The following is a 23,122-nucleotide window of genomic DNA, read 5'->3' as shown; positions in this document are numbered from 1 at the left end:
ATCTTCCTTGCACAAAATAATAGATCTTCTCCAGGATTTTAGCAATTTTCCTTTCAAGATATTTAAAAACTTTCCTTCCATAATTTTCGTAGAGTCTTTTTTAGATATTGTTATAAGCCATTCAATATTTGAAATTTCACTTTCAAATATTATTCCTTCTATGACGCTTGGAGATTAAATTTCTAAAAATAATCTTCATTGATAAATTCTTCACAAAATATTCTCTTTCTCATATTTGTTTGGATCTTTATCAGCTTCTTTTTTCTTAAATAAATTTGTGCAAAAATAAGATTATCACAAATAAAGGTTTTTTGATTAATAATTATATTGATTTGTTATCATCAAAATTAATACGTGAAAACTTGAAGCTAACAGATGCTTCCGTCTTACTGGAAATTTGTTGAAAGATCTTATTGGAAAGGATGGTGGAAACTAATTTAAAAAAAATATATATATAAATATAATCCTTGTAAAAGATTTCTTTAATTAGGTTGCTAGCTGCTATGTATGCAGTAATTAATAACCGGATTTGTATGTCTTTTTCTTTTGAATAATTGGCTCTTGAGCTTCTTGCTTTTTTCATTTATACTATGTACTAGTGAACTAATCGTGTTTCGCGCGCGATTGTAAAAATATCAATTTAGGAATAACTTTTTATAAAAATTAATATCTAAAAACTTTAGCGGCATTTTAAAAACTGAAACTTTTTACAGGTTTATTATATGAAAAATGTATATGGTAAAGCAGACTGTACCAAAACAATTATTATCATAGAATCATGTATGAGTTACTTTATTAAATTCATTGGATTGTTGCTTTTTCGATTTGATTTGTATTTCTTTGGCAGGCTCTAATTTTCTTCTTCTTATTACCTATTCCAAATATATGTATTTGAGGTGGTGTGCTTCTATGTATATCACCATGTATACCTGTATATATATCATATTGTATATCGTGATATACATTGTTAGGTTTGGCAACATAAGATTAAAATGGAATCAAATCGTCCAATTGATTTTAAGAGGCGAAATTCATTCTGAATAAACTTACTTCAATTTTTTTTATTAATCAAAGAAGGAAAATAAATTTTTGATATAACAAGTTTAGAGCATGTTTTTAAATATAAAAATAATAAATATAATTATAGGAGTAAATAAATTTTGATATACAAAGAATGAAAATAAATATTTGCTATATATTCTATGTGTTATACACTGCGATATACAAATAATATAATTATTTTTTATTGTAATATATATTGATCAAAGACTGTATAAATGTTTAATAACTATATATATGATTTCATATTTTAGATATACAAAGAAAGAAAATAAAATTTTAATATTAATATACTCAAGGAGGAAGAAAAGATACACATTATTATTGTGATATATATTTATTGGCTATTTGGTATTAATATCTATAGGGCTATTTTCTGGGCCAAAATCCCAGCATATGTCTCGTTTCAAATCAAAAGGAGTAGTTAGCCCAATATCATGGCTCATATCAACCCGTCTTTCAGATCTTCGCCCAAGTTTTTTCTCTGTCCTCTGTGTTCTCGCTGAAAGAATAGCCTGTAAACGAGACCCAAACAATTGATTCGTCCATTTTCTTCAACAAACCAAGGTACGCCCCATTATTTTTCTTCTTTTATTTTTATGTGGTTTCCATTTTCCGGCTGTTCCCAGTTTCTAAAACTTTTGTGCAAGTCATTAGTAACTGGTTGTTAGCTTTTGAAATTGCTATGTCGCTTTTTGTTTTAGGAGTCATGTCATTTGTTAGTTTTATTTTAATTATCTGAATGTTAACAACATCAACATACCCAGTATTATCCGACATTGTATGGTATGGGGAAATAGTGTATACGCATACCTTACCCCGGTTAGAGAGTCTGGTTCCAATAAACCCTCGGAAGTATCTGAATGTTGTGTTGAGTAAAGTTTCAAACTTGGTGGGTCATGCACTGTTTTCTGCATTTGCTTCCAGTGGTTGATCTTATTGGATTCTAGGTTTATTAAGGGTATCCTACACAATTTGCCTTTGAAATGCCTTGATTAATTTTTTTTGTGGGCAAGAATCTTATGCTAGTGAGTTGTCTAGGAAATTGAGTGTTGATACTAAAAATGTTGTACTCTTTGGGTATATATTACTACATCAGTTTTTCGCATTTTTCTGTTGGTTCTTTTTAGTGCTAGTTGATGTTCTCCAATTGGTTTCTTATATTCTTTCTCATTGTCCTTTGCATAGTCCTAAAATTTCTGCTTCATGCTAATTGAATCATTTATATATTTGTTCAATGAGCAATTTTTCGTATTCAATTTATTAATGTAATAGTTTGAATTTTCGCCGTTACCTTTTACAAAAAAGAAGTTTGAATTTTGGAAGTCTTCTCCTCTTTCATAGGTGTGTGTGCTTATTCCTCTCTAACTCTCTCTTGGAAAAGGATGTTGTTCTTTCAGTAGTATATTAATATTGTGTTTCATTGCTAAATTTTTTTGTTGACCATATGTTTTTTCCCCCCTACCATTTCTAGTTTTTCAACCTTGGTGTTTGAAGATGTTACAGAATGTTCAACACCAACTTTTGCAATCGCCGGCCCGGCTTGGCCTGCCAACTCCCAGTTCACCTTCTCTTCAAAACCCAACCGCTCCTCCTAAGTTCTCCTCGCAAGTGTCGCAACATCTTCAACCCCATCAACAGGCAAATATATTAACTACCACTACCACCTCATCAACGTTGCTTCCTCTACTCCCACCTCTCTCTAGAGCTCAGTCTCTTCTTATTCAAATGGCATCTCTTTCTTCAAGACTCTTTGAAGTCTCACCTAACCGATCTCATTGGCTTAGTGCTTTTCGAGGCTCTTTCCCTGCATTTCTGCCTTCTGCAGCACCGGTTCCTCAAGATTCCTACCCATCATCCTCAAAAGAAACCCTTTCTGTGTTTACTTCTCTTCAGACACAGCTGTTTGAAGCAGTTGCCGAATTGCAAGAAATTCTTGATCTTCAAGATGAGAAGCAAAAAGTCACCCGTGAAATTAGGTCAAATGATTCTGCAATTCTTGCTTTCGCCAATAAACTCAAAGGAGCTGAGCGTGTTCTTGACAATCTTGTTGATGATTACTCTGATTATCGCCGCCCCAAACGGGTGAAGTTGGAAAATGATATTGATGAATCTTCAGTAACAACTGTGGCAACTCAGTTGAAATTATCTGACATATTGTCATATGCTCATAGGATAAGCTACACTACTTTTGCACCACCTGAATTTGGTGCTGGACAGGCTCCTCTTCGGGGAGCACTCCCTCCGGCTCCACAGGACGAGCAAATGCGTGCATCTCAATTATATAATTTTGCCAATCTCGATGTTGGTTTACCTAAAACAGATGATGACAAAGAGAAGATCATTGAGCCGCTCATTGAACCTTCAGCAGATATAACCAATCTTTCAGCAATTCCAGGCCTCATCCCTCCAAATATCATAGTGCCATCTGGATGGAAACCTGGTATGCCTGTCGAGTTGCCCACTGACCTCCCACTTCCTCCACCTGGGTGGAAGCCTGGTGACCCAATTGCTCTCCCTCCAGTTGATTCTCTTCCACTTCCTCCAAAAGTGGAGGAAGCGCCAGCACGACCAGTACCTCCTCCAGGACTGCCAAGAATGCCCGAGCCAATACAGGTTCGGCATGTGCAGCTTGATATTGAGGACGATAGTAGCGATTATAGTTCTGAGGCCAGCTCTGATAGTGAAGATTGATGTTGTTAGCTGTTTTGAGTAGCTAAAACATGTTAGCCATATGCAGTTTGCCTCTCCTAGTACAAAACAGCGGTACCCCTTTTTGCCTCCCTACTGGAGTTATTTTCTCTCAAACAACAGGTACCCCTGCTCTCTTCTGTCTGTATAATTGGGGGACATGTGAGTTTCAGTTTCATGTTCTTGAGCTTTCTCTACAATGTGCGTAGTTTAGGTTTTTTTATCAGTTTCCCTACTCCTGTTGACCATGATATCCCCAAGAAATAAAGAGAGCTAGTGTAAAGGTGATAACATGTATTATGTGGTCTCCCACTAACTATGTGGCACGTTTTGTCCCAACAGTGTTCTGAAGAGTCGAGATCAAACTGTCAGCTTGTTTCTTTGTTTGTTTATATTTGTAACCTGTAAAAGCTGTCATAATTATGCTCTCTGTAGTGTAAGATCATTCCATTATTCAGAGAATATTTGAAGACAAAACAAAAGTAATGCATTTCCAACATTGATTCTATCGAAATTGACAGATAGTGAACTTGAAATTCAGTGCAATCATTAAGGATAAGGATTTCATTTTGTGAAGTCTTGATTTTGAGGTGTTAATTTAGGTTTAGGGAGCCAAGTTTATTTTAGTCATATTGGTAATACTTCGTGCATTCTGCTTGACTGCAGTTGAGCAGTTTGAGTCCCATCTACTTTTCACCTTGTTTGACAACATTTCCCAAATGTTCAATTAGCGTGCCCCTGCTTCACTTTGGTTCGTCCCTCTTGGTGGCAATGTCTTCCGACTAGTCATATCCTAATGTTATACATGGAATTCATGCTTTCCTACACGTAGTCTCAAACTAAGATCCAGTCCACAGATATTTATTCCATCTTATAACAACTTTGCTAATTCTGTTCCTCTTGTAATTACAAGCCATGTGGTACATTTTGCTGCGCACAGAATCAGACTGTTCTTCTTTTGAGGAGCCTGAATCAGTTCCGAAACTTTGTTTTGAGTCGCCCAGAGACATCTTTCTTGATTAATTCTATGAGGCATGAGCAGGTACTAGAATGTCTCAAGTGTAGGTGAGATTTATGGGACTTCACAGCTGAGTGATTCCAGAGTGGATCACCTTCAAGCAGGGATGATTTTACTGGTAGCAAATTGGATATGATGGACAGCTTAAACAAAGCTAAATCCCTAAATGGCAAGCAAGGGCAGCTGACATTACCTAAAGGAAATGAATAGGAAACCAATTTCCAGAAAGCATATAACAGATTGATAAAAGCTGGAAGCTTCCTGGTCAATTGTCCTAAAATCTCTTATGTTTCTTAACTTCATGCATATGTGTAGGGGTGGCAAACGGGCTCGTCGGGTCGGATATGGGATGGGTCGAAAGCGGGTAATGAAAAACGGATAAATTATCCGACCTGACCCATATTTAATATGATCACTTTTGGGAGAATTCTAGTCTCCCAAAGTTGAGGAACCCCCAATTTGAGGCTTTACAAATATAAAAGTTAAACTCATTAGTTATCCATTGGTTATCTATTTTCTAAATGGATAATATGGTTCTTATCCATATTTGACCCATTTTTAAAAAGTTCATTATCCAACCCATTTTTTAGCAGATAATATGGGTGGTTAATTGTTTTCTTTTAATCATTTTGCTTCCACTACATATGTATATCCAATAGCAGCATAGTAGCACATGAGTTCTCTCAAAATTTTGGAGAAAAGGGTGGAAGGTTGTTCTTAAAGAAAATTATTGCATTTTATCCCGACAAGAAGCTAATGAAATGAAAAAGATATGACTTATTTTGAGTCGTGAATGAAGGTGTCTATGACTTTATAGAAAACGGAGTTCAGGAAGCAGAGTTGAGGTAAAAACAGAGAAGAAAGTTTCAAGCACCTCTAAACCTCACTGAGTGCTGGAAAAGAATGGTTGAAGATGTAGAGAAAAAGCCACAAAAAGAGCAGGTGTCTTGTCTCATTCAATGGCTGTATGCAGGGACAAACTATAGGACAGTTAAGCCGTTTGATACAGCGAATGAAAAGCAGCAGAGACTATGTAAGCCGAGTAGATCTTAAAACTACAAATTATTGGAGAAATTGTTGAATGAAGACAGAATGGTTGGATATGCTGAATGCTGATGGGAGAAGTTAGCCCTCTCAGGATTCTTGCTTTTGGGCGCATGTGGAGGATGTCATTTTTAGTTCCAAAGAATAGAAAGAAGCCCAAAAAGCAGTTCAGAGGAGGGAATTCTCGAAGAATTTGGTTAAATTTGGGTATTGGAACATGTAATAAGCTATTCAGTATCCCCTGAAATTTTTCTCTTCAGTTAAACTGACTAATCAGAATAGGAGCCTTGGCATAACTGGTAAAGTTGCTGTCACGTGACTAGGAGGTCACGAGCTCGAGCCGTGGTAATAGTCTCATGCAGAAATGCAGGGTAAGACTGCATATGATACACATTTGTGGTCTAGCGCTTCCCCGGACCCCGCGTACAGCAGTAGCTTAGTGCACTGAATTGCCCTTTAGTTAAACTGAGTAATCAATTTGGAAGTGGGGAGGAAATTTCCAATTCTAAATTAAAAGATGTGACACAACGCTTATATTCTAGTGGAATGGTGGTACAAATGGGAATCTCTTAGAAATAGGTGGGAGTCTCATTGTCATGAATTTGATTACAGATTTTAGTTCTCAAAATAACGTACTTGAAAAATGAATTTAGAACTAGTCAAAACTCTCGGAAGAAACTAAATTTAACTTCTCGCTGACTATAAACCATAGCTTATATTATGCAGGGAGTCGAGTAAGACATATAAATGGGAAAAAGTAAGGGGAAAAAAACACATTTAAATGTGATGAGGTATCCCTGCTGCAATATACATGTGCCTGTATTTGGGGAAAAGCAATCCATTGTTTCACATTCACACTCTATTATCTAAACTCTGAAGTTTGTTAGAAGGCCTAAATAATGTGCTTGTATTTGAGCAAAATGATTTTGTGAAAATAGCACGGGTTAGTCTGTTTTCGGATTGGTGATTAAAATATAGCTAGTGTTTGCAAAGTCATTAAAAAATAGTCATTATTTGCTGTAACACGAAAAGTTTCTGGAGATTGGTGCACATGTGTATGAACTTTCAGCATATTATGCTGGAACTCTAGTATATTATGTTGGAACTTCACATATAAAAAATTCGAATTCCAGTATATTATGATAGAATATTTTTCGAATTTTAAATAGTGTTTTTGTTCAAATTTATCTTTACGTAAAAAGTGGTTAAATTTCGATTACTTTTGAACCTATGGTTATTTTTCAATTACCAATTATAAATTTGACTATTTTTGAATTTCATCCAACGGTCTCGGCTTTGCTGTGGCCCAAAAAGGGACAAAAACAGAAAGATGACTGAAAAGGAAATTTATCGAGTTAAAGGACAATGAGACAAGTAAGAGGTGTACCTATCATATAGAAGGGCCATAAGAGAAAACCGCGCATGAGCTGTTAGATAACTGTCACTACTCACTACCAAAATGGACGTTTCCATTTCTCGTCTCATGACATGGGACCAGCTTCAGCCTGCGCTTTCCTTTACTCTCTCCTTTTCTTTTTGAAATATCTATTGTGTAATTTTGCTTATTAAAAATCACCTAATATTTTTTGTTTTATTGAGGTTTGAACATGTTTTTCGATGTTTGCACTCATTTTATTGACTACTAGGTCATATCTTCGGATGCCATGCTTTCCTATTTTCTTTCCTATCGCCTTATCGTTTACTTCATCTGTTTCAGTTTATGTTTCTTATTTTATTTTTAGTTTGTGTCAAAAAAAATGTCTCTCTCTATTTTTAGTGCGAACTGTTTAACTCTAACTTTTCACATGGCATATCTAATACTATAAGATTCAAAGATATTTCGGTACATTGTCCACATCTTTAGTTTAAGACCATAAAATTTAAAAATTTACTTACTTTCTTAAATCTCGTGCTTAGTCAAACTAACACATGTAATTGAAATGGAAAGAGTATTATTTTGTTCCCTACCGTCCTATGGTTTGCTATTTTCTTCCCTACCGTCCAATCGTCGACACTCTTGTCTGTTACCCCCCTTCGACAATGAATACATGTACTGTAATTTTTATATGAATTCTTACATTAACTCTTATTTATCAAAAATAAATTTGCATTTTCAGAAACTAATTTTTTATTTCAACAGAAACAAAATAGTTAAAACTATTGAAACGATGCTTTTGATTCTCTATGTAATAATAATGTTTTTTTTTTTGGGGGGGGGGGGGAGGGGGGAGGGGGAAGGGGGTTCCCAATTCTCCTGGTATCTCCCATGTAGATGCCTGTTAAACCCTCTTCCTTTCCTCTTTATCCTTTCATTAATAGATTACTCTATCATTTAGGGTAAGTAAGAAAAAGACGAAAGTAGGTACAATAAGTTCACTAAATATAAATACGCTACGAATAAGTTGGAGCCTATTTGCTGAATCATATACCACTTGATATGTAATAAGTAACAACCAAGAGCCATACTATCAAGAATTATAGTGGGATAGATAAAATTTCTCAATTCAAATATATTCGGTTCGAACTTTAAAAATAAAAAAACTTTCTAATTTAATGAGCTTATGCCGGCGGCACTGCCCATTAATTTACCAAAAGAGAACAGCCAAGAGCCGCTCAAAGTAAATTGGTAGTAATATGATTAGCTTCAAACTAATCTGAGGATAGGGGCACCAAACAAAATTGGGAACACATTAAATTGATACTCCGAATTTTTTTATGCCCCCCCCCCCCCCCTAGACACCCCAAACGATTGATCAGTATTAAAGAAATTTGGATAATAATGTCACAGCGAACAAATTAAAAATTCCTACTCCCCACCCCAAAATAAAGAATATTTAATGTATGAAACTTTGAACTATGATAATGAAGCTCAATAATTAAAGTGGGAAAAGCAATACAATCATGTGATTAAGGACACAACATACGCCGCCGATTCCGTCCTTAATTTCTCCTATGTATACTCTGTCCCGTATTTTGTAGAGAAAAAAAACATTTAAAATTCCTACTGTTTTTTTCTCACAAATTTCCGAAAGAGTACAACTCGAAAGTCACAAATCACATGCTCATCAACTTTAATTAGAGCTTAACCCTGGATTACATCCTGCTAATGACACGCATCCCTATCTTCACCCTGTCCATGTGGTACTTGTACTGCCGCTAAACCCTAAAAAGGTTGGATCTCTTTTTTGGAACTTAAATTACAATTAAAATTACAACGTATTTCATTGTTTAACTTTGCCGCGAAGTGTAAGCAGCGTCGATTTTGAATAAGAAATGAGCGTTGAAATAAGTTTACCGTCTGCTTAAAAAAAATTAAATTATAATAATGTTTGATCCTCTCTTGTCATAATTTATGTGAAGGAACTCGGAGAACAGGATCGATACACTAAATTTTTTCCATGTGAATTCGAATATAAATTCTTCAATAATTTTTGAAAATGAAATATAATTGTTTACCGTAAAATCGGATAACAATTGATTTTATACGCGGTTTAAGGACATGTGATATAATTTGATATAAATTAAGAAGAATAAATTCGTATTGAAATTGACGATAAAATATTAAATGCAAACAACACAAATTGAATAGTCTTTGACCCTTGAGTTCAGTCACCCTTGAACCAAAGACATTTCAACTGGCTTATGAACAGAATAACAAGATAATAAAAGCTAGAAAATGATAGTATATTACTTTGTATTGCGTGAATATGATGCTCTTTTCCAAATGATCACACCCCCTTTATATAGTAGGGGAGTCCTACTCTTGGTAATGAGGTAAGAAATCTCATGATTATGTAATTAATCGGCCTCTTCTTGATACGTGCCGGGATTTTCGCCGTGATCCTTGCCCGATTGCTGATATTTCGGCTTTCGATTATTCGGTTCGGTAAGCTTTCCTCGATCTCTATCCTGCTCGGTCTCGATCTTGGTCGATCTCAATCTCGATCGGTCTCTGGGTCACGAACTCGACAATCTAACTTTGCATCATGGTTCGATATAACATGAGGTTGAAACTTGGCCTGTCATGTTTCGGTCTCAATTAGTAATACAAAAGGGCAAGCCCGATTTTGACCGTATATAGATAGTCCCCTTGTTTCTCCGAGAGAAGATGACGAGAAACGACATGAATTTCCCAGCTCCGCCTCGATAGGCCATGACGTAAACGGCGAACGTTACTGATACACCCAATCATGACATAAGCAACAACTCGAAACGTCCCGTCGGTCCAGTTACCAAGGTATTAAATGCCTGTCAGTTGCTGGTCGGCCACCATGAGTTCTGAACCGTCGCCGGCAAACTAAACGTACTGTGACCTTCCTCTATTCAGACTTTATGTTCAAAGCTTCTCCCATTCTTGCTTCTCTTCAAAAAGAAATCTCTCTGTTTTACAATTCTTGTACCCAAATTTCTTGATCTTTTATCAAACCGCATATCATCCTAATTCTCTTTTCTTTTGCTCTATAATGACAAAGACTTCTAAAATTATACCACAAAAGGAGGCTGCCTCTTCTTCACGGCCTGCCGGCGATAGAGCTACGACAGAACATCCCCTTGAGGATTTCGTTCTAGGAGGGTGCCCTACTGTCACCGATTTTAAGATTGAAAAGACCTCCTCAGTACCTGGTCGATATGAACCGGTCTTGAGGTACATATGCATGATAACCGATGATCTCCTTCCCAAAGTTAAAGAGAATTGCCACTGGGTTGATAAACATGTTGTGGTACCTTCGCCCGATGAGTCGGATCACTACCCACGTGGAGAGTTTACTAAGTGTTTACACTTACCCTTTCACATTGGGTCCCTTATACCGTGTCATCATCGCCTTCTGCAAGAGGTACAACATGACCATTGGCCAGATCCATCCTTCCTTCTGGAGAATAGTAATTCTCCTCCGATTTTTTCGTGAGCAAACTTGAGGGATGTCCTTTCACCCTCAATCACCTTATGCGCCTTTACAGTCCCCGACTCTATCGAGGAGGGCTGATCAAGCTTGCCCGCCAGGCCAGCAAGGCCCCGTTTCGAGCATAGACGAGGCTAGTGACCAAGGTTGGATGGGTTGATTTGTCCGAATAAGGAATTCAGACTTGATTCCTACTGAAGACATGCCGTTTCCTGAGAAATAGAACACAAATAGTGAGTATTACTTGACCTTGAATGTCCAATTTTGCCATTTTACTTCTTATCTTCTTTCCTCATCTATGTTTTTGGTGTTGCAACTGTGGCCCAGGTGCCGGAAGTAGTCCCCGAACTCAAGCAATGGGTCGAGGGTCTGGTATCGCAGAGGCCATACTCCGAGGGTGCTTGGATGGAGTTATCGAAGGGTCGATGGGAGACCAGCAATCATGGTAGTTTTCTTTCTTAGAACGGTTATCATTCGGGCTTCTTCTCGAGCTTACTCATCTTTTTCCTTTTTAGGTCTCGAGAAGGATTTTGCAATGAGGCCCCCATCTGGTGGTGAAGAAGTCCTTCCCCGACCACCTGCTCCGAAGTAGGCCAAAGAGAAGAAAAGGAAATGGGCTCGGAGTTCCTCAGGCTCGAAAAAGAAGAAACTGACGAAGAGGCCGCGCAAGCCTAAGGGAGACATCGGTGCTATATCCTCGGACTCAATCCGTCGATTAAGGGATGAGTCCAAAGAAGAAGATAAATCAAAACTGGTGGCCCGCGTGCGAGCTGGTGTCATCGTACAAAAAGTTCTCGAACCGGCAGGCATTGAAGCTGAAACATCCCGACATGAGGAGGTCAGTGAGAGAGCTCTGGCTGAAGCTTCCGAGCCAGAAAGGGTCAAGCCTATTATGACCCAAGTTAGGGGGATTGAGAGAGAGACCATGGGAGATGGTTCTCAAGCTGCTAAAAGTGCCCCGATAGACGAACTTGGAGTGATCGACATCAGCGGGTCTCCTTAGATTTTGGACACCATGCTTCATAAGGCCAGTATGTTGAGTCCTCAGGGGGTGATTGATATCCATGGCTTCTTGGATGGGGTCGAAGCCTCTACTTTGGAAGACGTCACCAGGCTCGGTGACCTATCGGTGCCAAGAAAAGAGCCATCGTCGGGTGCTACCGGGTCTTCATCGAGCATAAAACTGGTGGATCGATTCCCAGCCCCAAGTGTTAATCCTGACCGAAGAAGGTCAATATCATTTCTATCTCGGAGGATGCTTGGGTTTTCTCTGCCCCATGGGGTCGCTAGTTACCTTCGGTGTTTAGTTACCGAAGAAGATTAGGCGGTAATGGACGAGGTGGAAACCCCATGCCTATTCAATGAAGCTCAACAAGCATTAAATCGAGTAAATTCGTGTGTCTTTCCTTCTCATATATTCTAACTTTTAAAGTTGTAAATAACATCTTCCCTTACGCTTGCTGGCTTCGGTGCTGCATCACGAGGTTTTTCTCCGATATCGGGAGGAGTTAACGCATCATGAGGCCGAGGTCTAGAACCTCACTGAGAAAAGTGATACCTACAAGCTTTTTCACGCCGATCTAGTAACGGCTTGGAATGAGCATGCGGAGATGGCCGAGCAGGTATTTCTAGTGCTTCACGATAATGAAGACGAAATGGAGATAATGACTAACTATCCGATTCTGTAGGTCTGATATAGGCTTGAACAGATTGGGAAGCTTCAGAAACAAGTAGATACTATTCGAGCTGAGGCTGAGGAGTTCAAGAAAAATATGGACATCTTAGCCTTGAAAAGGGAAGCTGCCCAAGCACAATTAGAGTCGACCGAGATCCAGCTCCGAGCTGCAAGAGAGAAGGCCTCAGTGCAGGTCAAGAAAATTGAGGAGCTTCAGTCCCAATTAGCAAACTTGGCCTATGAGCTCGAGGTGGCCGCAGTCAACGCCAAAGACAACGCTAATGTGGCCCAATATAAGGTCGACATCGAGGCCATCCAGCCGCATGCCAAAGACATGGTGTATCATGCAAAGTGGCAAGCTCGATGGGAAGCCCTCGAGAGAGTCCATGCTCAGGGATTAGATATACAGACTGAACTCGAGAACGCCAAAGCAGAGGAAGCAGGAACTTGAAAGCTGGCTTTTCCTGAGGAAGACTCGGATAGTTTAAGTAAGTCGGAAGGAGGGGAAGCTCCCGAGGGCGGAGATGTTGCCTCTGATGAAGCCTTTATATTTTTTGCTTTTCTTTTGTGTCTTTTTGATGCCATTTTGGCCATTGTAAATTTTTTAATTAAGCCATTTTGGCTTCTGTAAAAGACTATTGTGTAAACATATACAAGGCTTTCTTTTCCCTTTTGGCATTTGAATATTCCTTTGCTTTATTACTTGTATTCACAAAGGTTGGAACGAAATGGCTTAGGTTGTGTAAATTCTTACAATACCGCCTTCACATTATTTTTATTTTTGAGTCATCTTGGAGGCTCGAGGTTACCGGGAACCTTCTCCCAAAGTAATTAACTCAGACCGTAGTTTGCCGAGGGTAGCCTTTAAAACCAGTTATGAAATTTTGAAGGCCTAATTTTTGTTACGGCTCTCAGACGTCTCCGAGCCATATTAATGCCATTGTAGCCTTTTAATTCGGGTGTAGCCCAGTGATTTTGCTTTCCTGAGTTATCTAGGCTTTCCTAAAATAATAGTCTCCGAGTGGGTATGGTCGTGGCCTTTAAAATCGGGGTTTGCCTGAGAGGTCTTGTGCCCTAGATAATTAATAGTTTGATTTGTTCGAGTTTGTTTTTCGGAAGACAGTCCCCGAGTGTGGAGGTGATCATCCGAACACTGGTTATAATCGGCCCTTGAGCTCGTTTTCTTAAGAGATCAAATGTACGAAATTGTAAAGTAGAAATTTTTTCTAAGACATAAGATAATTTCAAGGAATGTACTTCTCTTTATTCTTGTGAAAAATGGTTACACATGCATACATGTTTTATTCCAGGGCTCGAGCAACCTATGTGGTCATGGTTCGTTTGACCGTTTGGCCCTTACAACAAATCTTACCTATCGAGACCCTGCTATTACGAAGTAATTTCCTCGCAAAAAGTTGACATCCGAGGGTAATGCCCCCAGTATTAGAGGTTGATTGTAGAGGAACATTGGATACTATTAATGCTTTCTTGGACACCGATTTATGATCAGCCTTTGATTCTAAGTTAGCACGATCCACTGTTGTCTCGTTAAAAACCTTGCCGGAAAACCCATTTGGGACAAAACTGGTTCAAGGGAAAAAAAAAAATGCAACGCATGCTTTCAGACCTAAAGGCTTCGTGTCGCTCCTTGTCGATCACCTGCAAGTGTTAGTCTAAAAATAGAAAGAATTGAAATGAGGCTGTACCTTAACAGTAATATCGTTTAAGATGAGTTACGTTCCAATTGTTCGGTAGTCGTTCTCTGTTTATCATTTCGAGCTTATAGGACCCTTTCCCTGTGATCTCGAGAATCTGGTATGGCCCTTCCCAGTTCGGACCTAATTTCCCTTTGTTTGGATTCCGGGTGTTTAATGTGACCTTCCTTAGTACTAAGTCCCTGACATTGAAGTATCGAAGATTGTCCCTTCGATTGTAGTACCTTTTGATCCGTTGCTTTTGGGCGGCCAATCGAATAAGGGCAGCTTCACGCCTTTCATCCAATAGCTTCAAACTTGTATTCATGACCTCGTCATTTGATTCCTTCGTTGCATATTGTAATCTGATACTCGGCTCCCCGACTTCGGTCGGTATTAGATCTTCGGTGCCATAAACCAGTAAGAATGGGGTAGCCCCGGTACTGGACTTTGAAGTTGTGGAATATGCCTAAAGAACTTCGGGCAGGATCTCTTTCCATTTTTCCTTAGCGCTAGGTAACCTTTTCTTACGGTTTTGGATTATAGTTTTGTTGGTCGATTCGGCTTGTTCGTTCCCACTAGGGTGATAAGGTGTTGACAAGATCCTTTTGATTTTATGGTCTTCAAGAAATTTGGTCACTTTATTGCCAATAAACTATTTTTCATTATCATATGCAGTTTCGGATGGTATCCCGAACTGACATATGATGTGGTCCCAAATGAAGTCAATGAATTCCTTCTCCTTGACCTTCTTGTATGCATGTGATGAAACCCATTTAGAGAAATAGCCAGTGATAAATAAGACAAATTGAGCCTTACCTGGTGCCGATGGAAGAAGTCCGACGATGTCCATCCCCCACTTTTCTTGATCAGATGTTAGACCGACTTGCTAGGCGTACCTTATACTATTTCTTGGATGGGTATTCTGGATATAATCAAATTTTGATTGCTCCGAAAGATAAGTAGAAGACCACATTCACTTGTCCATATGACACCTTGGCCTTTTCTCGGATGCCTTGTGGGTTGTGTAATGCACCGACTACATTTCAGCGGTGTATGATGGCCATTTTCACCGATATGGTGGAAAATATTCTATAGGTGTTCATGGACGACTTTAGTGTTGTGGGTGACTCATTTGAGGAGTATTTGAAAAATCTTGATAGAGTTTTGGCCCGTTGTGAAGAAACCAATCTTGTTCTTAATTGGGAGAAATGCCACTTCATGGTGGAAGAGGGCATAGTTCTTGGGCATAAAATTTCAAAGCATGGTATTGAGGTAGACAAAGCAAAAATTGATGTGATTTCAAGGCTCCCTCCCCTACCTCTGTCAAGGGAGTTAGAAGTTTTCTTGGGCATCCGGGGTTCTACCGGAGATTTATCAAAGACTTTTCGAAGGTAGTGAACCCCTTATACAAGCTATTGGAAAAGGATGCCAAGTTTATGTTCGATGAGAGATGTATGCAAGCCTTTGAACTTCTCAAGCACAAGTTGACCACCACTCATATCATTACCGCACCTAATTGGAGCTTGCCCTTTGAGCTCATGTGTGATGCGAGCGATGTTGCGGTTGGGGCGGTTTTGGGTCAAAGAGTGAACAAAATGTTTCATTTGGTGTACTACGTGAGCAAGACAATGAATGATGCTCAAGTGAACTACACGGTGACCAAGAAAGAACTTTTGGCTATTGTGTTCGCAATGGAGAGATTTTGGCCGTATCTTATGGGTGCCAAGGTCATAGTCCATAGCGATCATGCCTCACTCTGGTACTTGATGACGAAGAAGGATTCCTAAGCTAGATTGATGCGATGGGTCTTGTTACTTCAAGAGTTTGATTTGGAGATTATGGACTGGAAGGGTAGTGAAAACCAAGTGGCGGACCACTTGTCCCGCTTGGAGAAGGAGGGGAGGCCTCGTGATGGCCTAGAGATCAATGATTCATTTCCCGACGAATAACTCCTTTCAGTGTCGGTGAATGATATGCCATGGTTTGCAGATGTTGCTAATTTTCTTGTGACTGGTATAATCCCATATGAGCTCTCTTCTAACCAAAAGAAGAAGCTCAAAATGAATAGTTTGGATTTCTATTGGGATGAGCCGTATTTGTTCAAGATTTGCACGGATGGTGTGATCCGAAGGTGTATCCCGGAGGAAGAGCAATTGAATATCTTGGAGGCTTGTCATTCATCTCCTTATGGTAGCCATCATGACGGGGCAAGGACGACTTTTAAAGTTCTTAGTTGTGGGTTTTATTGGCCAACTTTGTGTAAAGATGCAAGTGAACTTGTAAAGAGGTGTGACGAATGTCAAAGAGCGGGTGGAATTTCGAAGAAAGACGAGATGCCTTTCAATACCATTCTTGAGGTTGATATTTTTTATGTATGGGACATTGATTTTATGGGCCCGTTGGTAAGCTCGTGTGGGAACAAATACATTCTTGTGGCGGTTGACTATGTTTCAAAGTGGGTTGAAGCCGTGGCTTTACCCAACAATGAGGCACAGAGTGTTGTTGGGTTCCTCAAGAAGAGCATTTTTACAAGGTTTGACACTCTTCGTGCAATCATAAGTGATAAGGGTCTCATTTTTGTAATAGAGCTTTTGACACTTTGCTTGCAAAGTATGGAGACCCGCTTTTCCTCCTTATCACCCTCAAGTGAGTGGCCAAGTTGAAGTCTCAAATAGGGAAATCAAGAGTATATTGTCAAAGACGATCAATGCAAATAGGACCGATTGGTCAAACAAGTTGGATGATGCTCTATGGGCTTATAGGACTGCTTACAAGACTTTGATTGGTATGTCTCTGTATCGGTTGGTGTTTGGGAAAGCTTGCCATCTACCGGTTGAGTTAGAGCACAAGGCCATGTGGGCTTTGAGGAAGTTAAATCTTGAATGGGATGTGGCAACAAATCTTCGTGTGGAGCAGCTTAATGAACTTGATGAATTCCGCTTCCATGCCTACTCCAGTTCATCCTTATACAAGGACAAGATGAAGTACCTTTATGATAAATATGCTCGTGGCAAAGAGTTCAAAGTGGGTGATTAGGTTCTCTTGTTCAACTCTCGGCTACGTCTGTTTCCGGGAAAGCTTAAGTTAAAATGGAGTGGACCTTTTGAAGTGGTGTTTGTGACCCCGTTTGGTACACTTGACTTAAAGAACAAAAATGGGGAAGTTTTCAGAGTAAATGGGCACAGGGTCAAGCACTACCTGGGAAAAATTGATGACAGCCATGTGGTGGCACTTCTTCATCTGAAATGATTTAATGGTAACCTGCGTCATGCCGCGACGTTAAATCTGGCGCTTCTTGGGAGGCAACCCATGTGTTTTTCTTCTTGATTTTTTTGATTTTCATTGTAGTGTAGGATTTATTTTTGGACTGACTGGTTGTGAGATGTTGTAGGATTGTGTTGATGCAGTGCAGGAACAAATGAAAAAAATGACCACTCTCTGAAGTTGGCAATGTGGACCGCACTCATTTTGTGTGGCCGCAAAGACCTTTGTGCTGGGGAAAGAAATCAATGTGGACCGCACTGGTGATTTGACAAAAGTTAGGACTCTCTGAAGTTTTCTACCGCGGTCGCATTGCATTTTGTACGGTCCGCGGTGGTCCACTGCGGCCACTTTGCATTTTGTGCTGTCCGTAGTGGTCAACTTCTCTGTGCCTCATGATTCTGAGCACCTCAGACCGCGATGCCATTTTGTACGGTCCGCGGTAGGTAGGTAAGCTGGGCCCCAGGACCTTTTTCTATAAATAGAACCTGAGGCCCTACATTTGAACTTTCGACCCTTTTCATCTCAGAGGCACAAAAGTTACTGCTCATCTCTCTAATCTGCATGCTATTAACTACTAAAGTTCACTAATCAACTCTGCATCTCATTTCTGGTAACGTTAACTTCTTTTTAATAGTTCAATTTTATTATTTTCTTTGAATTTTTGTTTTTCTTATTTCTTCTTCTTTCCCTGTCCGTATTTCTTTCAAGCTTTTAGCATATGTTAGTTAATTTTTGTTTTAAGTAGGGCTAGGTAGTTAACACATTGAGCCAACACTTAGGGAATCATTAATAGGTGCATAATTGGACAAAAATCGAAAAAAGCATGAACCCTAGGTTGGTATTGCTGCTGGGCACTCAGTGCGGACCGCGGTGGATTTTATGCGGTCCGCAATGCTATTTTGTGCCGACCGCAATGATCAAAGTTCTGAATGTTGACATTTGAGGACCGCGGCTGCATTGGATTTTGTCCGGTCCGCGGTGCCTCAATGCGGACAGTATTGGCATTTTGTACGGTCCGCGGTGCATAGATTCAGAGAGTGGGTAGTCTGAACCCCACTTCTGTGTGGACCGCGATGGAGTTTGTGCGGTCCGCGATGGCCTTTTTGTGGTCACACTACATTTTGTGCGGTTCGCACACTGCAATATTTCAACCGTCTGCAACATATTTTTTCTGCAACTTTGAATTTCATGGTTTCTATTGATACTAACAAAGCATGACTGAATGTTGTTTGCAGACAATGGTAAAATCTCGAGGCAAATGTGGTAAACAATCTGGAAGAGGAGAGTCCTCCCGGGGTAGGGGACAAGGAATGATCAAATTGACCCCACAAGTCGAACAAAACATAAAGAACATAAGGAGTATCATAAGAGCTGTTGACAGAGCCATTGACCAATCGGGGAGTAAGTATGAGCCTTCCCGGGAGGCATCTTCAGGCTCCGTGCCAGAGTATGTTCCTGAATGGCCAGAGAGAAACAGGTTGAGAGATACACCTCCAACCTCCCCCATTGCCCAAACCTCAGTCCATATATCTTCTGAGTCGTCTAAGGGCTCAGCTGAAGGTAGTGGAGATGAGTACTCCACCTCTCCTACAGCTTCATTATCTGGAGAGGGTGCAATAGCAGAAGAAGGGGAATAAGTAGAAGGGGGTGAGCCCCAAGTATGTGGGGTGGAGAGGACTAGGAAATCGGAGGCATGGGGGGACCGTTTTATCAGTGAGATTGCCTACCACAAATTCAGAGAGTGGTGGCCCGAGAAGAGATTGATACCTGAGCGAAAAATCATCACCCGGGACCTTCTGCCTCACAACCCCAATGTGTTGAGTCAATTCAGAGATAAAGTTGGATAGGACTACTTCAAAGGCCATGTGGATGACGCAAATGAGCACTTGGTGAAAGAGTTCTACAACAATGTGTCCCACATCAAAAAGGGTACCACAGTTACCAAAGTGCGGAATTTAAAGGTGAAGTTTGATGGCAAGACCATCAATGACTACTTAGACTTTACGGAGGAGGATGAGTCCCTATACTTGGAAAAGATGAAGTTGGGTGAAGAAGCCCGTCTGTGGTTGGCGGAATACTTGGCAATCCCAGGTACCACCCCCGAGTGGTTGACTACGGGGGTGAAGATATTGAGGAGAATATTGAACTTTGAGGCTAAGGGGTGGGAGACATTTGTGTGCAGCAGGCTAGACCCTATCGCCCATGACAACTCACTCCCAATTCACTAGGCGATCTTGGTAGAATCCATCATGGCGGGGTACCCGATCAATGTCGAGAATGTGATGTCCTGGATTATTACACGGGTAGTGAATGAGGGTGATAGGTCTTACCCATTCCGCAACTTCCTGACGATGTACTTAGAGGACCTAAATGTGGAGAAACGCAAATTTGATGTGAAAGTGAAGGCAAAAACATCTTTCTCATGGTACAACCTACAAAGTGATGACAACCTTAAGGGCAAGCACTTCAAAGGCAAATCCACTACTTCAACTGGCAGTCTGAAGAGCAAGTAGTGGTAGTGACTACTCCGTAGCCTCCTTCCACTTTAGCAGACATTGCCCCAGGTCCATCCATTTCCACAGCTCTAGAGATACCCTCCACCACTGCCTATCCATTGACTGCCCACCGTCTAAGCCAGGCCCTCACCAGCATCAATAGCTGGATGCAGACAGCTACTTCTAAGCTGTCTGTATTATCTACTACTGTGGCAGCTCAGTCAGCACCTCCTCCTCCATAGGTCCCAGAGTCCATTGAGGACACTCTCAAGGATCTTCTGGACAACCAGAAGAAGATCCTTGAGAACTAGAAATTGCTTAAAGACGACGTTGATTCACATGGAGCTTGCTAGGGAGGCAAAGAAGATGAGGAAGACTCGGGCTTCCAAAGAGTCGGTGAAGGAGTTACGGTTCGAGGTTGAGAGATTGAAGGCGGATCACCTGCCTTTAGATTTGCTACTGCATAACCCAGCACCAACAATCCAGTCCCAGCCAGAGCAGTCCGAGAGGCCTCCCATGAGGAAGAGGGTGATCCCCCAGTCTGATGATGCAGTTATTTAATTGGAGGACCCACCGGGAGATCCCTCTAGCCAGCCCCAGGAGGCAGACCAGGAGCCAATCCAAGTCCAAGCCCAGGTCCGAGCAGAGCCACATATCACATGGAGCAAGTCTCAGGTTCCCGAAGCATACAGAGGACCTAGGGACCCAGACTCAGGATCCCATGCAAACGGACGGCCCATAGGGAGTTTCTTTTTCCTCTTTCCTCTATTTTTGTGCTTATTTTGGTTAGTTGGCATTGAGGACAATGCCAACTTTCATTTGAGGGGGTAACCCTATTTGGATTTGGATGACTGTACATATGACAGATTTTATGATTTCTTTCTTTCTTTTTTATCTTTGGTATGTATATAATTTCAGCATTTCATTGCATTTTTCGTACTTTTTTACCTTGAGTCTGTATATAAAATATACGTTCTTATGTATATATTCATCTCCCCTATTGTATATTCGATTAAATCCCCTCTTGTACATATTCATTTTACTTTCCGCATTTTTCATTTTCTTAGCTTCTTATTTTATGTTCGTAGCTTCTTGTTTTGAGTTTTTGCAATAAGCCTTTGGTATTCTTAATGCCACATGTCATGACCCAAACCGATAGGACGCGATGGGTACCTGAGTCCTATTTGTCAAACACCTTTAAGCATGCGTCTAAGATATGAACCTGTATAATATCTGTTGTGTTATGAAAATAACATACGTGAAGGAAACCTGCCATCAAGGCATATATACGTATACGTGTAGAATACAGTGGGCGAGCCGACAAGGCTACTATAGATAATTATATATCCAAAACTGAAAGCCGACAAGGCCACATACAACACAATTAGACATACTGTCTACAGACCTCTAATAGAAATATAACTGTATAAAGATGGGACTGAGCCACGTCATACCCATATACATATATATGTACAAACGTATCGTACCAATATTAAAAGCAGCTCCGGATCAAATGGAGCACGCCAACTCTAGCTGATCAGGTATCCTAAGAAGGGGGATCGTCATCTTGCCTGCCTGCACCTGCAGGCATGAAATGTAGGCCCCGTGAAATAGGGCGTCAGTACGAAAAATGTACTGAGTATGTAAGACATGGAAATTAGTACGTAAAAGACATAGATGAAACATGGAACACTGAAACACATCTTTAAATCTGAATAACTTTGTAAATTCTGAAATGTTTATAACGTCATGCACGTGCGTTTAAATGTCATGCCATGCATAGGTATAGGTGTACATAATATCATCAAGTCTATGAGGGCATCCCATCATATCATCTCGGCCACTGTGGCAATATCATCAACATATACCAGCTGATCATGTGGTGGTGCGTATATAATGCCGTAACCTTTTCCATATCTCATATACGTATACATACATATTTACGCATATGTAACACCGTTTGAATCATATTTCAGCCACTGTGGGCAACATCATCATCATATACCAGCTGATCAGGTGGTGGTGCGTATATAACGCCGTAACCTTTTCCCGTATCCCATATACATATATTTACATATATACGTATATATAACGCCATCTGATCATGGGTCAATGCACATGTATAAATGAGTGAAATGCATGAAAAATACATAATAATCTCGATATTCCTTCCGTATAAACTTTTCCAACTGCGTATTATTCTGAGACCCATGAACAGAAGATAATAATAATTCTCATGGGGAATCAAGAATATAGACACCCCTACTATTTCTATGAATAGAGTAATTTATAGAAAACTATGTGCTTGCTCGTTTCTTCAGTATAATTTGGACCATGCCAAAAAAAAGAAGAAAGGACCTTAACATACTTGTTCCTGGAATTACTTGAACGAATCTACTTCTACGAATTACACTGAATTTCTTTGAAATTAGACGAACTTTGCTTGGTCTTGAAATTTTGGACAAATTTTGATTTCCATTCTGTTCTTGAATGATTTTTTTGTTCTTAAAGACAAATTGTCTTTTAAATATTACCAAGGATCAGAAGTCCCTAACGTTGAAAAGAGATAAAACTTTTCAAGTCTTTATCTTTGTTAACTTTTGGCTTGGAATCAGTGGCTTTAACGTTTTAAGGTTTGCTTTTTATAAATTCTTGGCTTTGAAGTCTTATTCAACATTTTATGGATAAGACTTCATAAATCTTTCTTATGACTTACTTTGAAGACATCTATAAATGTATATTATGAATCATCCTCCCTAATTAGTGGCTTTGTGCCACGTTGGAGGGTGGTATAGTTTATAGTTTTTATCCATTTATTAGTTAACTGGGTAATGTCCTGTTATCCGGTAATTAATCAATTACCCGCATAATTTAAAAATTGCCACAAATTACTTAAAATTCTATTTATTTTTAAAATACTTCATATATACTTTATATATTATACTACCGTGGTCATATGGTACCTTGCATGGTACTAGTTCATAATTATCGGGTATTATCGCTCGACCCGTATTTTATTCCAAATTGGCCACTTTCAACGAAACTCGTTTCCTTTAATCCGTGTACCCCTTTATCCTTCATAACACTTATTTATCACTTGTTATAAATAGCGTAAGTACGTTAACGTCAAGATGATCTCATCCCCGAGTCTACGTCAGTTAACTTGAAGACGAAATTTTACGTGCGAAAATACAAGATGTAACATCCTTCCTCCCTTAGAAACATTCGTCCTCGAATGTTCAACTCCCCGTGATCTATATAACTTTGGGAGGGTCGCC

The 23,122-nt window shown here is 39.8% G+C and overlaps 1 protein-coding gene across 2 annotated transcripts; it reads left to right on the top strand.

Annotated features, from left to right (window-relative positions):
• The first annotated feature begins 1,453 nt into the window (after positions 1 to 1,453).
• On the top strand, positions 1,454 to 6,968 carry LOC107829302 (mediator of RNA polymerase II transcription subunit 4-like). Of its 2 annotated transcripts, none has more exons than XM_075250513.1 (2): positions 1,454 to 1,626; positions 2,566 to 6,968. In XM_075250513.1, exon 2 carries the CDS (start codon positions 2,788 to 2,790, stop codon positions 3,751 to 3,753), a length of 966 nt encoding a protein of 321 aa, XP_075106614.1. In that variant the 5' UTR covers positions 1,454 to 1,626; positions 2,566 to 2,787; the 3' UTR covers positions 3,754 to 6,968. The 2 variants fall into 2 exon arrangements, with proteins under 2 accessions (XP_075106614.1, XP_016512257.1); XM_016656771.2 differs by having other exon boundaries at positions 2,534 to 6,968.
• The last annotated feature ends 16,154 nt before the right edge of the window (positions 6,969 to 23,122 follow it).

The sequence above is a fragment of the Nicotiana tabacum genome, chromosome 3 (assembly GCF_000715075.1).
Source record: "Nicotiana tabacum cultivar K326 chromosome 3, ASM71507v2, whole genome shotgun sequence".
NCBI classification, from domain to species: domain Eukaryota; kingdom Viridiplantae; phylum Streptophyta; class Magnoliopsida; order Solanales; family Solanaceae; genus Nicotiana; species Nicotiana tabacum.
This window is presented reverse-complemented; position numbering and strand designations above follow the sequence as displayed.